General features: G+C 42.4%; 1 protein-coding gene and 2 pseudogenes across 1 annotated transcript; 2 read left to right on the plus strand and 1 right to left on the minus strand.

The window, feature by feature from the left end:
- The first annotated feature begins 6,432 nt into the window (after positions 1-6,432).
- LOC135520305 (presenilin-2-like) lies at positions 6,433-15,683 on the plus strand (annotated as a pseudogene).
- Positions 15,684-19,335: 3,652 nt separating this feature from the next.
- On the minus strand, positions 19,336-21,775 carry LOC135522040 (protein dpy-30 homolog). Its single transcript, XM_064947946.1, has 5 exons — positions 21,655-21,775; positions 20,356-20,396; positions 20,215-20,262; positions 19,748-19,890; positions 19,336-19,547 (listed from the first exon to the last, which is right to left on the minus strand). The coding sequence occupies exons 1-5, from the start codon at positions 21,662-21,664 to the stop codon at positions 19,475-19,477; spliced, it is 315 nt and encodes a 104-aa protein (XP_064804018.1). The 5' UTR covers positions 21,665-21,775; the 3' UTR covers positions 19,336-19,474.
- The window catches only part of LOC135520310 (spastin-like), a 39,651-nt pseudogene continuing 34,745 nt past the window's right edge, over positions 21,748-26,653 (plus strand).

Here is a 26,653-nt window from a genome sequence, read left to right on the forward strand (position 1 = left end):
CGTGGTGTGATCATAACAATATACAGGAACTCAAGTCCTTTTGTTCACCTGACCTATAATTCCTTATACCGACCGCATTATCTACCAAGAGAATTCCCTTCGGTCATAACCACAGTCGTGTATATCGCGCCCCCAATCAGACACATCGACGGCCCTGAAAGAACTTCATTTGACTCTATCTAAACTGGAAACCACATATCCTGAGGCTGCATTTATTGTAGCTGGGGATTTAACAAGGCTAATCTGAAAACAAGGCTCCCTAAAAAAAAATCAGCATATTGAATGCGCGATCCAGGCTGGCAAAACCCTGGAACATTGTTATTCTAACTTCCGTGACGCATATAAAGCCCTCCCCCGCCCTCCTTTCAGAGAATCTGACCACGAATCCATTTTGTTGCGCCCAGCCTAAAGACAGAAACTAAAACAGGAAGCGCCCGTCCTCAGTTCTGTTAAATGCTGGTCCGAAAAATCGCATTCCACGCGGATTCCACGCTTCGATCACGTGGACTGGGATATGTTCCACATAGCGTCAGACAATAACATTGATGAATACGTTGATTCGGTGAGCAAGTTTATTAGCAAGTACATCAGTGATGTTGTACCCACAGTGTCTATTAAAACATTCCCCAACCAGAAACCATGGATTGATGGCAGCATTCGCGCAAAACTGAAAGCGCGAACCACTGCTTTTAATCAGGGCAAGGTGACCGGAAACATGACCGAGTACAAACAGTGTATCTATTCCCACCGCATGGCAATCAAACAAGCTAAGCGTTAGTATAGAGACAAAGTAGAGTCGCAATTCAACGGCTCAGACACGAGAGGTATGTGGCAGGGTTTACAGTCAATCACGGACTACAAAAGGAAAACCAGGCCCGTCGCGGACCACGATGTCTTGCTCCCAGTCAAACTAAACAACGTCTTTGCTCGCTTTGAGGACAACACGGTGCCACTGACACGGCCCGCTACCAAAACCTACGGGCTCTCCTTCACTGCAGCCAACATTTAAACACTTAAACGTGTTAACCCTCGCACGGCTGCTGGCCCAGACGGCATCCCCAGCCGCGCCCTCAGAGCATGCGCAGACCAGCTGGCTGGTGTGTTTACGGACATATTCAATGAATCCTCATCCCAGTTTGCTGTTCCCACATGCTTCAAGAGGGCCACCATTGTTCCTGTTCCCAAGAAAGCAAAGGTAACTGAGCTAAACGACTATCGCTCCGCAGCACTCACTTCCGTCATCATGAAGTGCTTTGAGAGACTAGTCAAGGACCATATCACTTCCAACCTACCTGACACCCTAGACCCACTCCAATTTGCTTACCGCCCCAATAAACGACACAATAATCGACACAATCGCAATCACACTGCACACTGCCCTAACCCATCTGGACAAGAGGAATACCTATGTAAGAATGCTGTTCATCGAATACAGCTCAGCATTTAACACCATAGTACCCTCCAAACTCATCATTAAGCTCGAGACCCTGGGTCTCGACCCTGCCCTGTGCAACTGGGGCCCCTCAGGGTTGTGCTTAGTCCTCTCCTGTACTCCCTGTTCACCCATGACTGCGTGGCAACAACACAACTCCAACACCATCATTAAGTTTGCTGACAACACAGCAGTGGTAGGCCTGATCACCGACACCGATGAGATTGACCTCCTCCCTATAGGCTGAGACCTGGCAGTGTGGTGCCAGGACAACATCCTCTCCCTAAATGTGAGCAAGACAAAGAAGCTGATCATGGACTACAGGAAAAGGCAGGCCGAACAGGCCCACATTAACATCGACGCGGCTGTAGTGGAGCAGGTCGAGAGTTTCAAGTTCCATGGTGTCCAGATTACCAACATACTATCAATGGTCCAAACAAACCAAGACAGTCATGTAGAGGGCACAACCTTTTCCCCCTCAGGAGACTGAAAATATTTGGCATGGGTCCCCAGATCCTCAAAAGGTTATACAGCTGCACCATCGAGAGCATGGTTGCATCACCGCCTGGTATGGCACCTGCTCGGAATCTGACCATAAGGCGCTACAGTGGGTAGTGCGCATCTTACCATCCAGGACTTACAGTGGGAGAACAAGTATTTGATACACTGCCGATTTTGCAGGTTTTCCTACTTACAAAGCATGCCGAGGTCTGTAATTTTTATCATAGGTACACTTCAACTGTGAGACGGAATCTAAAACAAAAATCCAGAAAATCACATTGTATGATTTTTAAGTAATTAATTCGCATTTTATTGCATGACATCATTATTTGATCACCTACCAACCAGTAAGAATTACGGCTCTCACAGACCTGTTAATTCTTCTTTAAGAAGCCCTCTTGTTCTCCACTCATTAACTGTATTAACTGCAACTCGTTACCTGTATAAAATACACCTGTCCACACACTCAATCAAACAGACTCCAACCTCTCCACATTTGCCAAGACCAGAGAGCTGTGTAAGGACATCAGGGATAAAATGGTGGACCTGCACAAGGCTGGGATGGGCTACAGGACAATAGGCAAGCAGCTTGGTGAGAAGGCAACGACTGTTGGCGCAATTATTAGAAAATGGAAGAAGTTCAAGATGATGGTCAATCACCCTCGGTCTGGGGATCCATGCAAGATCTCACCTCGTGGGGCATCAATGATCATGAGGAAGGTGAGGGATCAGCCCAGAACTACACGGCAGGACCTGGTCAATGACCTGAAGAGAGCTGGGACCACAGTCTCAAAGAAAACCATTTGTAACACACTACGCCGTCATGGATTAAAATCCTGCAGCGCATGCAAGGTCCCCCTGCTCAAGCCAGCGCATGTCCAGGCCCGTCTGAAGTTTGCCAGTGACCATCTGGATGATCCAGAGGAGGAATGGGAGAAGGTCATGTGGTCTGATGAGACAAAAATAGAGCTTTTTGGTCTAAACTCCACTCGCCGTGTTTGGAGGAAGAAGAAGGATGAGTACAACCCCAAGAACATCATCCCAACCGTGAAGGATGGAGGTGGAAACATCATTCTTTGGGGATGCTTTTCTGCAAAGGGGACAGGATGACTGCACCGTATTGAGGGGAGGATGGATGGGGCCATGTATCGCGAGATCTTGGCCAACAACCTCCTTCCCTCAGTAAGAGCATTGAAGATGGGTCGTGGCTGGGTCTTCCAGCATGACAATGACCTGAAACACACAGCCAGGGCAACTAAGGAGTGGGTCCGTAAGAAAAATCTCAAGGTCCTGGAGTGGCCTAGCCAGTCTCCAGACCTGAACCCAATAGAAAATCTTTGGAGGGAGCTGAAAGTCCGTATTGCCCAGCGACAGCCTCGAAACCTGAAGGATCTGGAGAAGGTCTGTATGGAGGAGGGGGCCAAAATCCCTGCTGCAGTGTGTGCAAACCTGGTCAAGAACTACAGGAAACGTATGATCTCTGTAATTGCAAACAAAAGTTTCTGTACCAAATATTAAGTTCTGCTTTTCTGATGTATCAAATAATTATGTCATGCAATAAAATGCAAATTAATTACTTAAAAATCATATCATGTGATTTTCTGAATTTACAGACCTCTACAAGATTTGTAAGTAGGAAACACTGCCAATTTAGCAGGTTATCAAATACTTGTTCTCCCCACTGTATATACTCGGCGGTGTCAGAGGAAGGACAAAATGTTTTCAAAGACTCCATCACCCAAGTCATAGACTGTTCTTCTTGCTCCTGCACAGCAAGCGGTACCGGAGCGCCAAGTCTAGGACCAAAAGGCTCCTTAACAGCTTCTACCCCTAAGCCATAAGACTGCTGAACAATTAATCAAATGGCCACCCGGACTAATTACATTGACGACCCCCCCTTTGTTTTTACACTGCTGCTACTCGCTGTTTATTATCTATGCATAGTCACTTTACCCCTACCTACATATGCAAAATAACTCAACTAACCTGTACCCCCGCACGTTGAGTCAGTACCAGTTCCCCCTGTATATAGCCTCATTGTTTTTATTATGTTACTTTTTATTTCTATTTAAGTATTTTTACTTTAGTTTATTTAGTAACAATTTTCTTAACTCTTTCTTGAACTGCATTGTTGGGTAAGGGTTTGTAAGTAAGCATTTCACAGTCAAGTCTACACCTGTTGTGACAAATAACATTTAATTTGAGTTGATGATTATTCCCTAGATCAGCTAAACTTCAGACTTCAACTGTATGTAGTTCTGTCCTTGAGCTGTTATTGTCTATTATTATTCTGTATTATGCAGTGGTGGAAAACGTATCCAATTGTCATACGTGAGTAAACGATACTCCCCAAAAAAATGTAGACCTCCACAAGTCTGGTTCATCCTTGGGAGCAATTTCCAAACGCCTGAATGTGCCACGTTCACCTGTACAAACAATAGTACGCAAGTATAATCACCACGGGACCATGCAGCCGTCATACCGCTCAGGAAGGAGACGCGTTCTGTCTCCTAGAGATGAACATACTTTGGTGCGAAAAGTGAAAATCAATCTCAGAATAACAGCAAAGGACCTTGTGAAGATGCTGGAGGAAACAGGTCCAAAAGTATCTATATCCACAGTAAAAAGGAGTCCTATATCGACTTAACCTGAAAGGCCGCTCAGCAAGGAAGATGCCACTGCTCAAAAACCGCCATAAAAAAAGCCAGACTACTGTTTGCAACTGCACATGGGGACAAAGATCGTACTCTGGTCTGATGAAGCAAAAATAGAACTATTTGGCCATAATGACCATCGTTGTGTTTGGAGGAAAAAGGGGGAGGCTTGCAAGCCAAAGAACACCATCCCAACCATGAAGCACGGGGGGGCAGCATCATGTTGTGAGGGTGCTTTATTGCAGGAGGGACTGGTGCACTTCACAAAATAGAGGGCATCATGAGAATGAAAATTATGTGTATATATTGAAGCAACATCTCAACACATTAGTCAGGAAGTTAAAGCTTGGTCGCAAATGGGTCTTCCAAATGGACAATGTCCCCAAGCATACTTCCAAAGTTGTAGCAAAATGGCTTAAGGACAACAAAGTCAAGGTATTGGAGTGGCCCCCACAAAGCCCTGACCTCAATCCCATAGAACATTTGTGGGCAGAACTGAAAAAGTGTGCGAGCAAGGAGGCCTACAAACCTGACTCAGTTACACCAGCTCTGTCAGGAGGAATGGGCCGAAATTCACCCAACTTATTGCGGGAAGCTTGTGGAAGGCTACCCGAAATGTTTGACCCAAGATAAACAATTTAAAAAAAGTATAAGCAGTGCTAACAAGTACTAATTGAGTGTATGTAAACTTCTGACCCACTGGGAATGTGTTTGAAAGAAATAAAAGCTGAAATAAATATTATTTCAGCTATTATTCTGACATTTCACATTCTTAAAATAAAGTGGTGATCCTAACTGACCTAAGACAGGGAATTTTTACAAGGATTAAATGTCAGGAATTGTGAAAATCTGAGTTTAAATGTATTTGGCTAAGATGTATGTAAACTTCCGACTTCAACTGTAAATAAAATAACGGCCTACATATCATTACATACAAACAAAATATCTAGGTCAACTAGGGTTGAGGCCTTGTGCTGTAAGGTGTTGCTTTATTTTACTTTTTTTAAACCAGGGTTGCTGTTCATTTGGGCAATATGAGATGGAAGGGAGTTCCATGCAATAATGTCTATATATAATACTGTACGCTTTTTTGAACTTGTTCTGGATTTGGGGACTGTGAAAAGACCCCCGGTGGCATGTCTTGTGACTATGTAAACAATTTGGAATTTTCAGCACATTAATGTTTCTTATAAAAATAAGTGATGCATAGTATTTATATTAGCCCTAGTATTTATATTAGCCCTGATTACAATGAAAAGCAAGATGCAAGACGCTATGTTCTGGGCCAGCTGCAGCTTAACTAGGTCTTTCTTTGCAGCACTTGTCCACATGACTGGACAATAATCAAGATAATCAACAAAACTAGATCCTGCAGGAGAAGCGCTTTCTTTCATCAAAGAACGGGCGCGGTTTCCTTGGGCTTGTTGATGTCAAATTGTGGATTAAGGAGGTACTTTGATACGTTTAAAAACTCACTTTAATATAGTACGTACAGCTTTTTTTTTTAACCGGCAAGCTAACTTGCACTTCTCACAATCTGTTCTAAATACCGGACTGTAGTGGCTTAATCAATCCATTGGGGGTAATCCTCCTTTTAGCTAGCAACAGTTAACGTTTGAGTATCCTGAAATTATGTATGCAGTTTTGGGCTACGTTTTTCGACATCAACATACTCAATTATCAAGTATGTCAAAAAAAAGCCTGCGGGACTATAATGATTGAACTTCAGTAAAGTTGCAGTTTCTCCAGTTTTTTTTTGTCAGTAACGTCGCAATGAATTTTGTCTTGACTTATTTGTAGAATTTTGCAGCTGTGCCCTCCTCTGCCGTCGCTAACATTATATCCATGAGTACCTCGGACAGTGAAGGGGACACTTACAAAGAGAGGACAGCTCAGGTTGCATCCGCGATACCGTCTGTGCCATTTTACCAACAAGACCCCGACCAAACCCAGCCTGCAGACATGGAGCCCAGGGTAGGTGTCCTCTGCACTGTTGGGCAAGTGCCCTTTCCCACAGCGGCGACACCTTGGATCATTTCAATGGCTCTATCTCAATTGGTCTTAGGATACAAGGAATCGCAATCTCACCTCCTTTGCAAATGTATTGGAGGAGATGGTCCAAGGTTGCTCCCTGGACCCTCCTCAACGCATTTTGAGAAGTCAGGGAGAGGATGCAAGGAATTTAGCATGACTTGAGAAAGAGCCTTTGAATCAAGTGTCTGCAGCACTTAGATAGTGGTGATTGTGATGAAGATATTACTGTGGGTATCACAGCCACTACTTGCTATTTTCTATTGACTTCTTCATAGTGCAATAATAACACTATTATTCACACCATGTACTATTTCCATGTGATAAGCAATACCAGAAAATGCTCCATTACCTTGCAGCGGCGCCTGATGGCCCCAGAGCCTGCAGCTGAACCCCCCAGCCTGAACAGGAGTGCCACGGAGCAGGAGCACATAGACCTGGAAGAAGACGAGGAGCTCACACTCAAGTACGGCGCCAAGCATGTTATCATGCTGTTCGTCCCCGTCACCCTTTGCATGGTGGTCGTAGCCACCATAAAGTCTGTCAGCTTCCACACTGAGAAGAACTGACAGTAGCTGTAAGTGTTTTTTTTTCCTCCTTCCGTTTAGCAGCCCACCTTGAGTTATGTTCATGAGGCATCAAATGGACAGAAGTGGGGATGGGCTGCTATCTGGACTTTTCCAATAAGAAATGCTCATTTTTGTGTTCCGTTTCAAATATTTTCTGTTGTGCCCTAATGAACACGACCCAGCGTAATATGAGAGCTGCTTCTTTGCGTGACAATATGAGATGAGCTGCTTCTATGCAGGACATTATGAGAAGAAGTGGTTATTGCATATCTTTATGACAGATCCTTAAGGGATATTTTCATGTGATTTGACACTGACATGCTTAGAATTTAGTAGACACTAATGTCTCTATTACTTGAATATTTGACTGTTTTTCCAAAACCTTAGTACAAGCTAAGTTCATATCTATCTTGCTGGAACTAAGGCTAAATTACAGGTGGCCAACCCTCCCTCTGGACATGGGGAGCTACAGGGTGTGCAGGCTTTTGCTCCAGCACTACTATAACAGCCTGAAACCTGGAACCTGATTTTGTAGAATAAGGTGTGTTCGAGTAGGGCTGGATCCTGCAGGAGGGTAGCTAGCTAATAATCTGAGAAGGATGGTTGGCCACTCCTCCTGAGATAAAGATTAGGTGTAGATGATATTAGATTTAGAGTGAAGTTGCCCCTGATGCTGATCCAGGGTCAGTTCTGCATTTCTCCCACTAATAGTTAGTGGTTATGCTCTACAAGTACCGCTGCTACAAGGTGAGACAGACTTAGGGTGTGTATTCAGTGATGTTAAACATTCTGAATGTTGCAGATAGAAATAGAATGACTAGAGTGGACACGATTCCCTGGTATTCTATCTGACATGTAATCATATGTTTTACACTGTACATTTCTATCTAAACGTTCTGTAACGTTACATCCTGAACAAGCCCCAAACTTGGAGTGCTATATTCTAATGCTCTGTGTCATGGTTAATTTTGTCCTAGTTCATTCACGGATGGCTCTTGATGCTGCTCTTCTGGTTCAGCTTCATGTACCTGGGGTGAGTGTCCCTACCTGCAATTGTTTGTAGTCAGTCGTATGGTATCATGTTGCCTGGCTGTTGTGGTTGTTTCAAGGAGAGAGCGGGACAGGAAGGCTGTCTCATATAATATATAGGCTCTTTATATGGGCTTAGTTCATGGCTCTGGTCAAAGGTTGTGCACTATATATAGGGAATAGGATGTCACTTGTTTTACGCCTTAAAGTAATTTCCACCACACTAGTGTATTAACTAACTTTGTTGGCTCAAACTTCTCCCCCCTCAGCTTTTCTTATTTAAAGAACTGTCCGACAGATCTGAAAGATCACCTTAGTCCCTGGGCCAGAGATTTAACTTAAACAGATCCCCACTGTCCTCACTTATAGTACCAGTCCAAAGAGAAACAAAAGTCCATTACTTTAACGTCTTGGTGACAGGGGGGCAGTATTGAGTAGCTTGGATGAATAAGGTGCCCAGAGTAAACTACCTGCTACTCTGTCCCAGATGCTAATATATGCATATTATGAGTAGTATTGGATAGCAAACACTCTGAAGTTTCTAAAATTGTTTGAATGATGTCTGTGAGAATAACAGAACTCATGTGGCACGTGAAAATCTGAGACAAATCCACCAGGAAGTGGGAAATCTGAGGTTTATAGTTTCACCGTGCCTTCTTTTTCCTCTGTAATGAACATGCTATTGTCCGGTTGGAATATTATTGAAGATTTATTATAAAAAGACCCTAAGGATTGATTGTAAACATAATTTGACATGTTTCTACAAACTGTAATGGAATTTGCGCTCGCGCATTGTAAACTAACCGCGTGAACAAAACTGAGGTATTTGGACATAAATATGGACGTAATCGAACAAAACAAACATTTGTTGTGGGAGTCCTGGGAGTGCATTCCGACGAAGATCAGCAAAGGTAAGTGGAGATTTATAATGCTATTTATGACTTTTATTGACTCCACAACTTGGCGGGTAAATGTATGGCTTGATTTTGTGGCTGAACACTGTTCTCAGATTATTGAATATTGTGCTTTTGCCGTAAAGCTTTTTTGAAATCTGACACAGCGGTTGCATTAAGAACAAGTTTATCTTTAATTCTATGTAAAACATGTATCTTTCATTGAAGTTTATGATGAGTATTTCTGTTATTTGATGTGGCTCACTGCAATTTCTCTGGATGTTTTGGAGGCATTTCTGAACAAGGTTTTTGGATATAAATATGAACTTGATCGAACAAAACATACATGTATTGTGTAACATTGAGTCCTGGGAGTGTCATCTGATGAAGATTGTCAAAGGTTAGTGATTAATTTGATCTATATTTCTGCCACCTCTCTTTGGTTGTAAAATGGCTGAATGCTTTCTGTGACTAGTTGCTGACTTAACATAAGGATATAAGCCTTTTTGAAATCGGACACTGTGGTTGGATTAACGAGAAGAGTATCTTTTAAAATTGTGTAAAATACTTGTATGGTTAAGGAGTTTCAATTATGAGATTTCTGTTGTTTTTGAATTTGGCGCCCTGCAATTTCACTGGCTGTTGGCGAGGTGGGACGCTAGCATCCGAACGATCCCAGAGAGGTTTAGACATGAAGGTCCTTCAATCCGGAACATTTCAAGGACTTTGAACGTTTCTTCAGGTGTAGTTTCAAAAACCATCAAGTGCTATGATGGAACTGGCTCTCATGAGGACCGCCACAAGAAAGGAAGACCTAGAGTTACCTCTGCTGCAGAGGATAAGTTCACTAGAGTTACCATCCTCAGAAATTTCAGTCCAAATAAATACTTCAGAGTTCAAGTAACAAACACATCTCAACATCAACTGTTCAGAGGAGACCGCGTGGATCAGGCCTTCATGGTCAAATTTCTGCAAAGAAACCCCTACTAAAGGACACCAATAAGAAGAGATTTGCTTGGGCCAAGAAACACCAGCAATGGATATTAGACCGGTGGAAATCTGTACTTTTGGATTGATGAGTCCAAATTTGAGATTTTTTGTTCCTACTGCTGTGTCTTTGTGAGATGCAGAGTAGGTGAACGGATGATTTCTGCATGTGTGGTTCGCACTGTGAAGCATGGAGGAGGAAGGTGTGCTTTTCTGGTGACACGGTTAGTGATTTATTTCAAATTCAAGACGCACTTAACTAGCATGGCTACCACAGCATTCCGAAGTGATATGCCATTCCATCTGGTTTGTGCTTAGTGGGACTATCCTTAGTTTTTCAACAGGACAATGACCAAACACACCTCCAGGCTGGGAAGGGTTATTTGACCAAGAAGAAGCGTGATGGAGTGCTGCATCAGATAACCTCGCCTCCACAATCACCTGACCTCAACCCAATTGAGATGGTTTGGGATGAGTTGGACCGCAGAGTGAAGGAAAAGCAGCCAACAAGTGCTCAGCATATGTGGGAACTCCTTCAAGACTGTTGGAAAAGCATTCCTCATGAAGCTGGTTGAGAGAATGCCAAGAGTGTGTGAAGGGTGGCTACTTAAACAAATCAAAATATTTATTTTTTAAACACTTTTTTTTTGTTTTGGTCACTACATGATTCCATGTGTTATTTTATAGTTTTTGATGTCTTCACTATTATTCTACAATGTAGAAAATAGTACAAATTAAGAATTACCCTTGAATGATTAGGTTTGTCCAAACTTTTGACTAGTACTGTCATCAAAGGCAGCATTCTAATTCCTCAGTTCAAACTGAATGGGAGTATCTCAACGGTTTTTAATGTGAATTCCTCATCCTAACAGACAAGGCAGATGAAAGGAAGGATATTCATCGGTCCTCTAATCACTATGGATGAAGGATAGGAAAGGAAGCAACTAGGACCATTGAGATACATCCCTTGTCTGTAAAGCGGTTTGAGGTTTAAATGCACTTTACATAAAGTTTGATTTGACATTTCTCTCTCTTCCTATCCAGGGAGGTATTTAAATCCTACAACATGGCCATGGATTACCCCACAGTAGTCATCATCATCTGGAACTTTGGGGCGGTGGGAATGATCTGCATACACTGGAAGGGGCCCCTGCAGCTGCAGCAGGCCTACCTCATCGCCATCTCAGCCCTCTTGGCCCTGGTGTTCATCAAGTACCTGCCCGAGTGGTCCGCCTGGGTCATCCTCGGAGCCATCTCTGTCTACGGTAAGAGGGCTCAGAGTACATATTGTTGTTGGTTTCTACTGTCTAGCATTGTCCGGAATACCATGAAAAAGGGGTCAAAATAAAAATCCACCTTGCCTATCCCAGTGCAAGGTGAATCTACCTTCTTATTACGTATACCTATCTAATCCTTTTAGATCTTAGCCAAGATGGGTAGAGGCTACAGATTGTTTCTGGACGTGCCCTGTGATTTAATGGCATAGGTGTTAATGGTAGACCAGTTATCATGCTGCTGTACAGACCTTGACTATTAGCTGAGCACCACCTATCAAAAAGTGTGCAATTTCATCATGCATAGATGTTGCAATCATTCTTCCAGTAGTTCAGTACTTTTTTGCTCATTCAGAAATTCCTGTGTGATGCTGTTTTCCTTTGTTTGCAGATTTGGTTGCAGTCTTGTGCCCCAAAGGTCCTCTAAGGATGCTTGTGGAGACAGCATAGGAGCGTAACGAGCCCACCTTCCCTGCACTCATATATTCATGTAAGTACAAGGTTTTGTTCATTGGGGCACACCGTAGTAAAATGTTTTGCAACAAAGTGTATCTTGTTAAACAAGTTCACGGGTGTGTATTTACAGTAGCTATTACAGTGAAATAATACCATGCTATTGTTTGAGGGGAGTGCACAACAACAAAACTTATCACAGCAACTGGTTTGATACATTCACCTCTGAAGGTAAATAATGTACTTACATTCAGTAATCTTGCTCTGATTTATCATCCTGAAGGTCCCAGAGATAACATGTAGCATATTTTTGTTTGATAAAATCCATTTTATATTCAAATGCAGGAACTTGGTTCTAAAGTTTGAACCTCTGCTGTGTCTGCCCGTCAGCTGTATGAATAACATGCAGCTGGTGGGTTTTAAGCTTTTTGGCAGGATAGAACAGCGGCCTCTGGTCTATGTATATTTGTAAACAACAGCTGGTGCACGGAATATAAGGAAGTCTCGAGGTTCTGCTCGCCTGAGGTAGAGTATCTTATGATAAGCTGTAGACCACACTATTTACCAAGAGTTTTCATCAATATTCTTTGTAGCTATTTATTTACCACCACAAACCGATGCTGGCACTAAGACTGCACTCAATGAGTTGTATACGGCCCTAAACAAACCGGAAAACCCCCTTCGAGGCGGCACTCCTAGTGGCTGGGGACTTTATTGCAGGGAAACTTAAATCTGTTTTACCTCATTTCTATCAGCATGTTAAATGTGCAACCAGAGGGGAAAAAACTCTAGACCACCTTTACTCCACAAACAGAGATGCGTACAAAGCTCTTCCTCGCCCTCCATTTGGCAAATCTGACCACAATTCTGTCTTCCTGATTCCTGCTTACAAGCAAAAACTAAAGCAGGAAACACCAGTGACTCGGTCAATAAAGAAGTGGTCAGATGACACAGATGCTAAGCTACAGGACTGTTTTGCTAGCACAGACTGGAATATGTTCCGGGTTTCTTCCGATGGCATTGAGCGGGACACCACATGATCCACTGGCTTCATCAATAAGTGCATTGATGACATCTCCATAGTGACCGTATGTACATACCACAAGCCATGAATTACAGATCACATCCACACTGAGCTAAAGGGTAGAACTGCCGCTTTCAAGGAGTAGGACTCTAACCAGGACGTTTAAGAAATTCTGTGATGTTCCCCCCGACGAACCATCAAACAGGTAAAGCGTTAATACAGGACTAAGATTGAATCGTACTACAAAGGCTCCGACGCCTGTCAGATGTGGCAGGGCTTGTAAACTATTAGACTACACACAGCCACGAGCCTACTAGAAGAGCTGAACTACTTCTATGCTCGCTTCGAGGTCAGCAACACTGAAGCATGCATGACAGCATCAGCTGTTCCATACGACTGTGTGATCGCGCTCTCCGTAGCCGATGTGAGTAAGACCTTTAAACAGGTCAACATTCACTGCAGAGCCAGGTGGATTACAAGGACGTGTACTCCGAGCATGCGCTGACCAACTGGCAAGTGTCTTCACTGGCATTTTCAACCTCTCCCTGTCTGAATAAGGGTAGGTAACAACATATCTGCCATGCTGATCCTTAACACAGGTGCCCCTCAGGGTTGTGTGCTCAGTCCCCTCCTGTATTCCCTTTTCACCCATAACTGCATGGCCAGGCACTACTGCAACACCATCAAGTTTGCTGATGACAACAGTGGTAGGCCTGACCACTGACCACGATGAGACAGCCTATAGGGAGGAGGTCAGAGACCTGGTCGTCTGGGGCCAGGACAACAACCTCTCCCTCAACATGATCAAGACAAAGGAGATGATTGTGGACTACAGGAAAAGGAGGACCGAGCACGCCCCCATTCTCATCGACAGGGCTGTAGTGGAGCAGGTTGAGAGTCTTAAGTTCTTTGGTGTCCACATCACCTACAAACTATCATGGTCCGAACAGACCAAGACAGTAGTGAAGAGGGCACGACAAAGCCTATTTCCCCTCAGGAGCCTGAAAAGCTTCGGCATGGGTCTATAATAAAGTTCAGATCTTTAATAAAGTTCTACAGCTGTACCATCGAGAGCATGGTTGCATCACTGCCTGGTATGGCAAGTGCTCAGCCTCTGACCGCAAGACACTACAGAAGGTAGTGCGTATGGCCCAGCACATCACTGGAGCCAACCTTCCTGCCATCGAGGACCTCATTACCAGGCGGTGTCAGAGGATGGCCCTAAAAATTGTCAAAGACTCCAGCCACCCTGGTCATAGACTGTTCTCTCTGCTCCCACACGGCAGACGGTACCGGAGTGCCAAGTCTAGGTCTAAACAGCTTCTACCCCCAAACCATAAGACTCCTGAACAGTTAATCAAATGGGTACGCAGACTATTTGCATTGTACCCTCCCCACCCCGTATTTTATGCTGCTGCTACTCTGTTTATTATTTATGCATAGTCACTTTAACTCTACCTACATGTACATACAGTGGGGCAAAAAAGTATTGTCAGCCACCAATTGCGCAAGTTCTCCCACTTAAAAAGATGAGCGAGGCCTGTAATTTTCATTATAGGTACACTTCAAATATGACAGACTAAATGAGGGGAAAAAAATCCAGAAAATTACATTGTAGGATTTTTTATGAATTTATTTGCAAATTATGGTGGAAAATAAGTATTTGGTCACCTACAAACAACAAACAAGCAAGATTTCTGGCTCTCACAGACCAGTAACTTCTTCTTTAAGAGGTCCGATGTCAAAATGGTTCAGATAATGACTACAGAATGAAGCCAAGCTTTGAGCTTTGGTTGCAAAAGGTAAGAAATTTGAACTCTTATTCACTACAGAAGTGATACCTCCTAGCCGTTGAGTTAGCAAACGCAGGTTAGGAAGGAACAGACAGACAGAGTATCCCGTCTACCACACAACAACGTTACTACACCGTATTCAATTTACCAGCAGAGACATTCTTCAAAGGACACAGGAATCGGTTGGGCAACACGGCCTTCCATCTACCACCAACCTACCAAAGCACAGCTCAGAGTAAATATTTATTGCATTTTCCTTTTCCAAATGGGCGGTAATTTAGACTGCATAAGATAGTGTATTTACGATAGCACAGCTTTGGCCTTTGTTCCTCATTCTTCCCGCTCCTTCACTCAAACCCAGCCCCTTTTTCATTTGTGTAACAAGCTGTCATATCTGTTCCGCCCGCTAGGGACGTTATGATTTAATTATGTGTATGTGTAATTCTGTTTGATTAGTTAGGTATTTTGTATTGCTGATTCAACCTGTTAGCCCGGGTTCATGCAGATAACTAAGAATTTACAACTTTCAGATGAGACTGAATTAAGATGACGATTAATATTGACTGCATTTGATGTCAAATGTTACTTGCTCTTTAAGAGTTTATTCGTAAGATAATAGCTCTATAAATATTATTTTGTGGTGCCCGACTCTCTAGTTAATTACATTTACATGATTAGCTCAATCAGGTAATATTAATTACGGAGAAATTATTTTATGGAATAGCATGTCATCACTTAATCCGGCATAGCCAAAGACACGACAAGTGTAAGCATTTTATTATATTTTTTTGTAATAAATGTGGTTTCTTATGGTGTGAAACTAATCTAAATGGACATGCTGTGGTGTTGTATAATCTGCAGGAGGAGTCAAGCTGGGACTGGGAGACTTCATCTTCTACAATGTGCTGGTGGGGAAGGCTGCCGCCACTGGAGGAGACTGGAACACCACGCTGGTCTGCTTTGTGTCCATTCTCATAGTGAGTGTTACAGCCAGACCTAGGGCTGTTCCGGTGGCTGTATTACTGCCATACCGGCAGTCATGACCACAGTAAAATTCCACGTGACCATTGAGTAATCTCCTTTTATTTTTTTTATTTTACCTTTATTTAACTAGGCAAGTCAGTTAAGAAAAAAATCTTATTTTCAATGACGGCCTAGGAACAGTGGGTTAACTGCCTGTTCAGGGGCAGAACAACAGATTTGTACCTTGTCAGTTCGGGGGTTTGAACTTGCAACCTTCCGGTTGACTAGTCCAACGCTCTAACCACTAGGCTACCCTGCCGCCCCGGCATGCATTGGTGGTATTCAACTCGTTAATGACCATCAGGTTGCTAATGGCCTGGTACTCTGGGCTCTTGTCCGTCAAACCACTCTGACATCAATGTAAAATCACACTTATCAACTTCAAAGTGAGTGGTTTAAACTGAGTGGAAAACATGGTCATTGTGGATATTGTTTCAAAGTGGACAGCGCTTTCTAAGGTGACGATTAATTCAAAACACCCATAAGCATAAGCTATAATGCCTTTTAATCAAATGTTGTATATTTTGCTAACAGGTCACCACAAATGAGGGTAAAATGCATCAAGGATTGTTTCATGGGGTCTTCAACGTGGCATGTGGTACTTCTGCTAAATGAATTCTAAGAGCACAAATCTAACAATGGATGAAAGGGTGATTCTGACAATTAATCTTAATGGTTGTACAGTCGTTTCAAATAAAACTGTGAAGGACCTCGGCATTACTCTGGACCCTGATCTCTCTTTTGAAGAACATATCAAGACTGTTTCAAGGACAGCTTTTTTCCATATACGTAACTTTGTCTGTTATTTTCCAGATATAGGATGGCGTCAATTTTTCTTCTCATTAGATAGGTCAATTTTGATAAGATGCAGGTCAGAAAAATAGGACATTGTGAATGATCAGGAGAAATCACATTTGTATTACGCACTATAGATCATATTGAATTAGGCATTTATGTCCCACTCAACCAACTTTGGGTTCTTTTGAGGATAACTTGGCACATCAATAGTTCAAGTGTAGTGGTAACTTGAACAGTCAAGACATGCTGCAGTGATCCATTCAAGTCAAATCTCTGCTCAAGGCTACTGGTTTTTAAAGGGGCAGTACAGTCCAAAACTTGATTTAATTATATTTTCCCACCAAGGTCAAAATAGCTCTGAAATTGGGAAAATTATAATTCCCTTTTAGTGTGAGGTTTATTTTTTTACTCCTGGAATTTGCCTGTTCAGGTGGGATGTAGTTTTTGGCCCCCACAGCATGACATCACAATCCGATTGGATTATTCTGACCAATAACCTGTTCACAAAAATGGTTAGCTCCTACAGACAGTGAATCTGTCTGTCTGGGGCTTGCTATATAAAGCAGGCATCGAGGTCAGAGTGTATTTGGTGTTATTTTCATGAAATAAAGTTTTTTACACTGATTTTAATGTCTTGAAAGCAGAAAGTCTGTCTTCACTTCTAACCCCCATTCCCCTTCTGTAAATAAGGAAGACAATCAAGCAGATTTAAATGAAAGTTCTGTTTGAGGCACTCTATTCGTCAACAATTGATTTAATCTTGTATTACTTGTAGGAAATTATTTAACTTTACATTTTCTAATAGTTGGTTTGAAACCAAATGGAAGTCAAATCATACACTCTCTATTTTTATAATTGCTGCTATGTATAGTGAAGGTGTAGGATTGGGGGAGAGGCTGATGCTAGATCTGTACCTAGGGAAAACATCCCGGAGAGCCCGAAAACAGAAACTAAACATGAAGCATGATGGTCCTTACTAGCTTGAAATCCAAACCGATATTCTCTGTTCATCAGTTTGTATTGCAGTCTAGGTTCTAAATTCTCACTGAAGACCAAAACTTGCCGGTAGCTTAAAGATAAAGTACTGGTATGCTGTTTGAATGCAACGAGAGTGTGTAGTCTTTATACTGAAGATATATTTTATAGAATGTAATGCTGCAACATGTTATATTAATACACTTAAATGAAGTTTGACGGATTTTGTGTTGCGCAATAAAGTGGTACTTCTGCTAAATGAATTCCAAGAGCACAAATCTAACAATGGATGAAAGGGTGATTCTGACAATTAATCTTAATGGTTGTACAGTCGTCTCAAATAAAACTGTGAAGGACCTCGGTGTTACTCTGGACCCTGATGTCTCTTTTGAAGAACATATCAAGACTGTTTCAAGGACAGCTTTTTTCCATCTACGTAACATTGCAAAAATCAGAAAATGTCTGTCCAAAAATGATGCAGAAAAATTAATCAATGCTTTTGTCACTTCTAGGTTAGACTACTGCAATGCTCTATATTCCGGCTACCCGGATAAAGCACTCAAACCTCAGTTAGTGCTAAATACGGCTGCTAGAATCCTGACTAGAACCCAAAAATTTGATCATATTCTAGCCTCTCTACACTGGCTTCCTGTCAATGCAAGGGCTGATTTCAAGGTTTTACTTCTAACCTACAAAGCATTACATGGGCTTGCTCCTACCTATCTCTCTGATTTGGTCCTGCCGTACATACCTACACGTACGCTACGGTCACAAGATGCAGGCCTCCTAATTGTCCCTAGAATTTCAAATCAAACAGCTGGAGGCAGGGCTTTCTCCTATCTGCCTACCCATGTGAGAGACGCAAACTCGGTCTCAACCTTTAAGTCTTTACTGAAGACTCATCTCTTCAGTGGGTCATATGATTGAGTGTAGTCTGGCCCAGGAGTGGGAAGGTGAACGGAAAGGCTCCGGAGCAACGAACCATCCTAGCTGTTTGCCTGGACGGTTCCCCTCATTCCACTGGGATTCTCTGCCTCTAACCCTATTACAGGGGCTGAGTCACTGGCTTACTAGGAATCTTTCATACCGTCCCTAGGAGAGGTGCGTCACTTGAGTGGGTTGAGTCACTGATGTGATCTTCCTGTCTGGGTTTACCCCCCCCCCCCACCACCTGGGTTGTACCGTGGCGTAGATCTTTGTGGGCTATACTCGGCCTTGTCTCAGGATGTTAAGTTGGTGGTTGAAGATATCCCTCTAGAGGCGTGGGGGCTTTGCTTTGGAAAAGTGGGTGGGGTTATATCCTTCCTGTTTGGCCCTGTCCGGGGGTGTCATCGGATGGGGCCACAGTGTCTCCAGACCCCTCGTCTCAGCCTCCAGTATTTATGCTGCAGTAGTTTGTGTCGGGCGGCTAGGGTCAGTTTGTTATATCTGGAGTACTTCTCCTGTCTTATCCGTTGTCCTGTGTGAATTTGATATCAGCTGATGTACGAAGGGCTATATAAATACATTTGATTTGCTATATAAATACATTTGATTTGATTCTAAAATTAATGATTAATAGAATCTGAGATTGACCCTTTTATCAAAGGGGTTTATCACCAGCTCTATAGCTCAACTAGTGGTAAAATAAAACAAGGCACTGGAATATTACATGTGTAATTTGGCAATATGTAAACATGGACTGGACTAGTTCTCAATGTTACATCACAGAGGATATTGTTAATTAAAAAGCAATGTTTCCTCTTGTAGGCATTTTGGCAAATAGACTGAATTTGAATTTAGAATAGTTTGCCCTGAAGGGGACCTTGATGCAAGGGAACTTAAGGTGCACACTAGTGTGTGTCTGTTTCATAGATATTAGTTTACTGCTGACATTTGCCCTAAAAGAAGAGTACCATATTTCCCTGCAGCACAATCTTTATTCTGGTTTAAAAAACAACATACACTATCATTAGCAAACATAACCATTGACAGAAACAACAATTTTCTTAATTTTAAACATATGGCCTCAAAGTGCACATTTCCATCCGTCTGGGGCTTAATTTCGATTTTCAAACTGTGATTTGTTCTTGAGAAGGAAGGCTGCTAAGAATTCAATAGGATTTGTAGGTCTGAAAGAGAAGACAAAATGGAGAAAGGCACATCTTTAAAGTATATTAGCTTGACAATTGTTACTCAAATGCTCTTCCCTTTTCATAGTACTGCCTGTTCAATGCATGTTTTTTTTTTTTACAAATGCATTTCCAAGCATGTCACACACAAATGTGAATGGGGAAAAATCTGAGCCCATGCACAGACATTTTCAACATACCTTTCCTTGGCCAACACAGATAAGCCTTGAAGAAGAATGGGCACCACTGTCTGATCCAAATATGCCCTGGTGGGGAGCGACTGCAGATCCACCTTCTGTTTGGAGACCTTCTCTGTGTTGGATTTCTCGTTTTCCACTATTCTCTACACAATGAGGTGGTGAGAGAGGAAGCAGAGATACAGAAATGTCACAAGTTACTGCTACTCACGCCACTATCCATGTATGTAAGCGTCTCAAAAGTGTACTCAGAATTGCAATCTCATGCAATATAGCCTAACCAATTTCTACCAAAAAGCATAGGCTTCACACATTAGTGCCTGCTATGTTAGAGAGCTGTGCATACAGTGCTTGTTCAGTAGACAAGCAAGGTTACCACAATGCAGTGTGATAGTTTGAGTCTTTGAAATTCACCCCTTTTCATGGACATAATTTTCTGAAAGGCACAATAATCATATTGATGGTCATACCTGGATGTTTTCTGTCAGTCCATATTCAGAATGGGGGTTTTCAGCAATCTAAAAAGGAGCAGAAATTAGTCTAACTATAAAACACAACTTTAAATGAAGAGAACCACTTCAAATCCCTAACTACATCTGTATAAGACTTACTGGAGTGTTCCCCTCCATAGATTGGTCTGCGTCTGTGTGATCTGAGAGAAACATACATTAATGTCAGCTAACATTACTACATTCTAGGCAATTCACTCTGGCTATCTACTCCGATTTCAGAGTGCAGAATAACTGATGAATTTACGAACACTCAACACCTGTTGAATATGGCCAGTGTCAGTAAAAATACACAAAAAAGCTTAATTAAATTGTTGCCAGTAGCACATTTGCAGTCACCAACACTCTGGAAGCTAGCTACCTTTAGCCAGTTAGCTTGGGTGATTGACTGCCATTGTGAGGTCAGATCAACCTTACTCCTACACAGCCCTTCTGTAAATAGCACACCCAACTACCTCATCCCCATATTGTTATTTTTGTTGTTGTTTCTATTTTGTAACCCAGTATCTCTACTTGCACACCATCTGCACATCTATCACTCCAGTGTTAATACTAAATTGTAATTATTTCGCCCCTATGGCCTATTTATTGCCTTACCTCCCCAATCTTACTACATTTGCACACACTGTACATAGATTTTTCTATTGTGTTAGTGACTGTACGTTTGTTTATCCCGTGTGTAACTGTTGTTTTTGTCGCACTACTTTGCTTTATCTGTTCCATGTCTCAGTTGTAAATTGCTTTATCTTGGCCAGGTTTCAGTTGTAAATAAGAACTTGTTCTCAACTGGCCTGCCTGATTAAATAATGGGGAAATTAAAAACTCCTCGGCCAGCGCGTCCAGTGTGCGCTCTAAACGCCCTGCGAAACGCTTCGAATTTACGAACACCGAGAGCGCTTACTGGCACTCCAGAGTGAATTTACGAATGTACCCGAAGAGGACAGTCAGTCCGTTAACGTAAATGTATTCAGAATCATTCGGAGACAGATCAGAAACAATATCAACATGTCAACAACCGCAAGGACGGTCGTTCTGTCATCGTTTACCTATATAACGTAAGATACACACAGTTACTCCAGACTAAGTTCCGGTAGATGACTAGTCACATAGCATTACCATCTATTCTTAAAAGCCAAAGAAGGTACCCTACAGGCGGGCTAGCTACAGTAACGTTAAATTAATTCCAGAGGCGAGTAACGTTACTTTAGCTCGTTGGCTAGCTAACGTTATCATGTTGGCAACGACCTTCCACCGTGAACCAAGGACTGTTACGGAGAGATCAGATTGGATTAAACCAATTGTTGGCGTATAAAGACATATTTCAAGCTAAATGTATGCCTAAAATTGACTACAATTATAATTGAACTCACAAAAGTGCCGATAAACGAACATTTCACTTACCGTCCGCCATGTTTGTTGTTAGTATTTACGCAATGTGGGTGGTCTCTACGTAAACTCTTGTTTGCAGTTACGTACTTTCTATGATAGGACAAGAGCGCGCGTGCCCCTCCTCTCTTACCCTTTTGTTCGTTTGGTAACCGCCCCGTCCAATTGTATCAACATTTGGACCACCATGTCGGAGAATATATGGCAACTATAGACGCTTCAAAAGTTGAACCCAAGCAAAAGGCTATGTAATGTAATGTAATGGATACGATAGCAAGTCGTCGGGTGAATGAGTTCTCCGGGAGGAAGAGGCAACAGAAAGAAGCGAGGCCCTGCAGGGTCCCCGCCCGACGGAGGGGACATCTGGGTCCAGGTGTCACTACATAAACGAAATGTGTACTACTTCTTCTACCCACTGCTGGCGTTGTTTGCAGTGCTCCGTTTCCAAATCTTGAATTTTGGCGTACTCTTCGCCTGGCTGTGCGAGCGAATGTCTCGCGCTATGGTTGCGAGACCCAAACAACGGGCAGCAGACGAACATGCGAACAAGGTGTGCAAGCAGGACAGCGGCGAGCAGATTCGAAACAGCCACAAACAAGCATTCGAGTACATCTCAGTGGCTCTGAGAATTGACGAGGATGACAAAGGTACTTTTTCAGTGTAGTGTGACTGCTATTTGCAGCAGCACCACTGACTGTTGGCTAGCTGGGCTTAAACAGCAGTTATCAACTGTCATACACCGATGTGTGGATAATGCAAATAAATATACTACTGTCAATACAGATTGTAACAAAACTGGTTCAATTTAATTGATTCAAACGCATGCTCTTTACCCAAGGTGTGGTGTTGAAGTGTTGATCCCATCATTTCGTTTTTTTATTCGGACTTTTCCATTGAAACCACCACCGTTTTTATAATGTCATCATGCAGACAAAGAGAACAGTTGTTCTGTCAATGACATTCAGTATGCAATCACATAGAGATATTAGCTTATTGGACAGCAGATACATGTCTGTCCAATATACCACCACATTATTACTACAATGGCTTAATGTTGAGCCAGTTGACAGTGTTATGCAGACTTCAATATGGCTAGGAGAATGTGCCTGCCTACTCAACCTAGGTCTCAGACTGGCTGAATGCAGTCAGCCATATGGTATGCCCAGGGGCAATATGTTAGTGGCTGAGTGCGGGGGGCACACACTAGTATAACTAGCCTGCATAAATTAAGGTGCCAATGAATGTTTTATAGTTTGTTAACAAAATGAAAGTAACAATGATGGGCAATACTGTATGGATATGCAAAAAAAAAACAGCAAATATATATATGCTTTGTCCTCCTTTGTGCCACCGTGTTTTTGAAACCAGGACAGTGTATATTCCCAATATACTGTCCACACACACAAGCCTATACAGTATAACAGCAGAGCTACTGCCTATCTGCATGTGCCTTTCTCCAATCTGTGTGATCCCAGGGGATCAATAGACATGTGCTTGGATGATGTGAGCCAACATTAATTGGTATCGTCAGCAGGGAGGAAAATGCCTCAGATTCTCCTCTCCGAGTTGGCCGTGTCATCATGCATGAGCAAACTGAATTAATCGAGTTCCTCCCTGACTATTTACAATGTTCCAATGTACTGTAACTGGGGTGTTATCATTAGTCCAAACAGTTGGAAAAGGGAAGGTTTTGCAACTAAAACAAAAGTTTCTATTGGACAAATTCAGGTAGGTCTCTCCCCATTTCGTTCCTCTTGCTTGTGTTTAAGAAACTCCTCCCCTCAATACACAGGGGCCGGAGCACATAGGAAAACAGTCTACAGTCAGTGCTATGTTTTGAAAGGCTATACTTTCATCATGTTGGTGAGTTTGGTTAGTTAGACCTGTGTTTTCAATGCAAACACACAAAATGTATTGATTATGTTTCTCCCAGACTCCTAGGTCTGTCATAAGCTAACCTTGTCACCAAGCTATTTTGCACAGTGGTGTCTTGAGTAGAGGTCGACTAATTATGATTTTCCAACACCGATACCGATTATTGGAGGACCAAAAAAAAGCAGATAGCGATTAATTGGCCGATTTTTATTGAAAAAAAACAAACATTTATTTGTGATAATGGCAATTACAACAATACTGAATGAACAGTTATTTTAACTTAATATAATATATCAATAAAATCAATTTATCCTCAAATAAATAATGAAACATGTTCAATTTGATTTAAATAATGCAAAAACAAAGTGTTGGAGAAGAAAGTATAAGTGCAATATGTGCCATGTAAGAAAGCTAACATGAGTCTTCAATATTCCCAGGTAAGAAGTTTTGGTTTGTTGTTATTATAGGATTCTTTCTCTCTATACGATTTGTATTTCATATACCTTTGACTATTGGATGTTCTTATAGGCACTTTAGTATTGCCAGTGTAACAGTATAGCTTCCGTCCCTCTCCTCGCTCCTACCTGGTCTCGATCCAGGAACCCATTGACAACAGCCACCCTCGAAGCAGCGTTACCCATGCAGAGCAAGGGGAACAACTACTCCAAGTCTCGGAGCGAGTGACATTTGAAATGCTATTAGCGTACACCCCGCTAACTAGCTAGCCATTTCACATCGGTTACACCAGCCTAATCTCAGGAGTTGATAGGCTTGAAGTCATAAACAGTGCAATGCTTGAAGCACAGCGACGAGCTGCTGGCAAAACGCACAAAGGTGCTGTTTGAATGAATGCTTACGAGCCTGCTGGTGCCTACCATCACTCAGTCAGACTGCTCTATCAAATCATAGACTTAATTATAACATTAACACACAGAAATACGAGCCTTAGGTCATTAATATGGTCGAATCCGGAAACTATCATCTCGAAAACAAAACGTTTATTCTTTCAGTGAATTACGGAACCATTCCGTATTTATCTTAACGGGTGGCATCCATAAGTCTAAATATTCCTGTTACATTGCACAACCTTCAATGTTATGTCATAATTACGTAAAATTACTTTTCGCTAAATATGCAGGTTTAAAAATCTATACTTCTGTGTATTGATTTTAAGAAAGGCATTGATGTTTATGGTTAGGTACATTGGTGCAACGATTGTGCTTTTTGCGAATTTGCTTTTGTTAAATCATCCCCCGTTTGGCGAAGTTGGCTGTCTTTGTTGTCACACCGTTTACAATGAGCTAGGCGGCCCAAACTGTTGCATATACCCTGACTCTGTTGCAAGAGAAGTGACACCATTTTTCCTAGTTAAAAGAAATTCATGTTAGCAGGCAATATTAACTAAATGTGCAGGTTTAAAAATATATACTTGTATATTGATTTTAAGAAAGGCATTGCTGTTTATGGTTAGGTATATGTTGGAGCAACGACAGTCCTTTTTCGCAAATGCCACCGCATCGATTATATGCAAAACAGGACACGCTAGATAAACTAGTAATATCATCAACCATGTGTAGTTGACTAGTGATTATGATTGATTGTTTTTTATAAGACAAGTTTAATGCTAGCTAGCAACTTACCTTGGCTTCTTACTGCATTCGCGTAACAGGCAGGCTTCTCGTGGAGTTGACAAGGTATAACTGGTATAAATCTGTCGTTCCGCCCCTGAACAAGGCAGTTAACCCACCGTTCCAAGGCCGTCATTGAAAATAAGAATGTGTTCTTAACTGACTTGCCTAGTTAAATAAAGGTGTAACTAAAAAAATGGCGAAATAGGTGTACAAAAATACAGATTTCCGATTGGTATGAAAACTTGAAATCGGCCCTAATTAAATCGGCCATTCCGATTAATCGGTCGACCTCTAGTCTTGAGAGTCGGGTTATAGATAAGCCAAACCCTTACTTTGCTGAAGGCATAATTGTAATACATCTGATCATCTGCATTATCATAGTAGTTGGAGTAAAGCAGAGATCCTGGAATCCAGCCTAATCTTCCAGCCCTGGAAACCCACACATCTGCATCCTCGTCTTCTCTGCCAATGTTCGATTGACCTACTGCACTGGCAGGAGCGACGTGCCAAGGGGCTTACTGTACTCTACCACTATACTGTACTTACTCAGGTTTATCCTAGTGCACACAGTCACACCAGTCCCAAACAATTTCAGACATTCAGGGGTTGACTGGATATTGTATATCAAATCATATGTCACATGCGCCAAATACAACATTACATTACATTTAAGTCATTTAGCAGACGCTCTTATCCAGAGCGACTTAGGTGTAGACTTTACAGTGAAATGCTTACTTACATGCCCTTAACCAAAAATACTTTAAGAAGTTAAGAAAAAGTGATAAGTACATTTTTTTTGAAAAGCAGCAGTAAAATAACAACAGCAAGGCTATATACAAGGGGTACCGGTACAGAGTCAATGTGCGGAGGCACCGGTTAGTCGAAGTAATTGAGGTAATATGTACATGAAGGTAGAGTTAAAGTGACTATCCATAGAAAACAACCAGAGAGTAGCATCAGTGTAAAAGTGCGTTCTGGTTAGCCCTTTGATAAGCTGCTCAGGAGTCTTATGGTTTGGGGGGGTAGAAGCCTTTTGGACTTAGACTTGGCGCTCCGGTATTGCTTGCCATGTGGTAACAGAGAGAACAGTCTGACTCCAGGTGGCTGGAGTCTGACAATTTTTAGGGCCTTCCTCCGTCACCGCCTGGTATAGAGGTCCTCGATGGCAGGAAGCTTGACCCCAGTGATGTACTGGGCCGTACGCACTACCCCCTGTAGTGCCTTGCGGTCGGAGGCCGAGCAGTTGCCATACCAGGCAACCAGGCAGGATACTCTCGATGGTGCAGCTGTAGAAACTTTTGAGGATCTGATGACCCATGCCAAATCTTTTCAGTGTCCTGAGGGGGAATAGATTTTGTCGTGCCCTCTTCACGACTGTCTTCGTTTGTTTGGACCATGAAGCTGTCTGTAGGCCTGTCCCTATAGGCTGTCTCATTGTTGTCGGTGATCAGGCCTAGCACTGTTGTGTCGTCGGCAATCTTGATGATGGTGTTGGAGTCGTGCCTGGC

This window comes from Oncorhynchus masou, chromosome 4 (genome assembly GCF_036934945.1).
Source record: "Oncorhynchus masou masou isolate Uvic2021 chromosome 4, UVic_Omas_1.1, whole genome shotgun sequence".
NCBI classification, from domain to species: domain Eukaryota; kingdom Metazoa; phylum Chordata; class Actinopteri; order Salmoniformes; family Salmonidae; genus Oncorhynchus; species Oncorhynchus masou.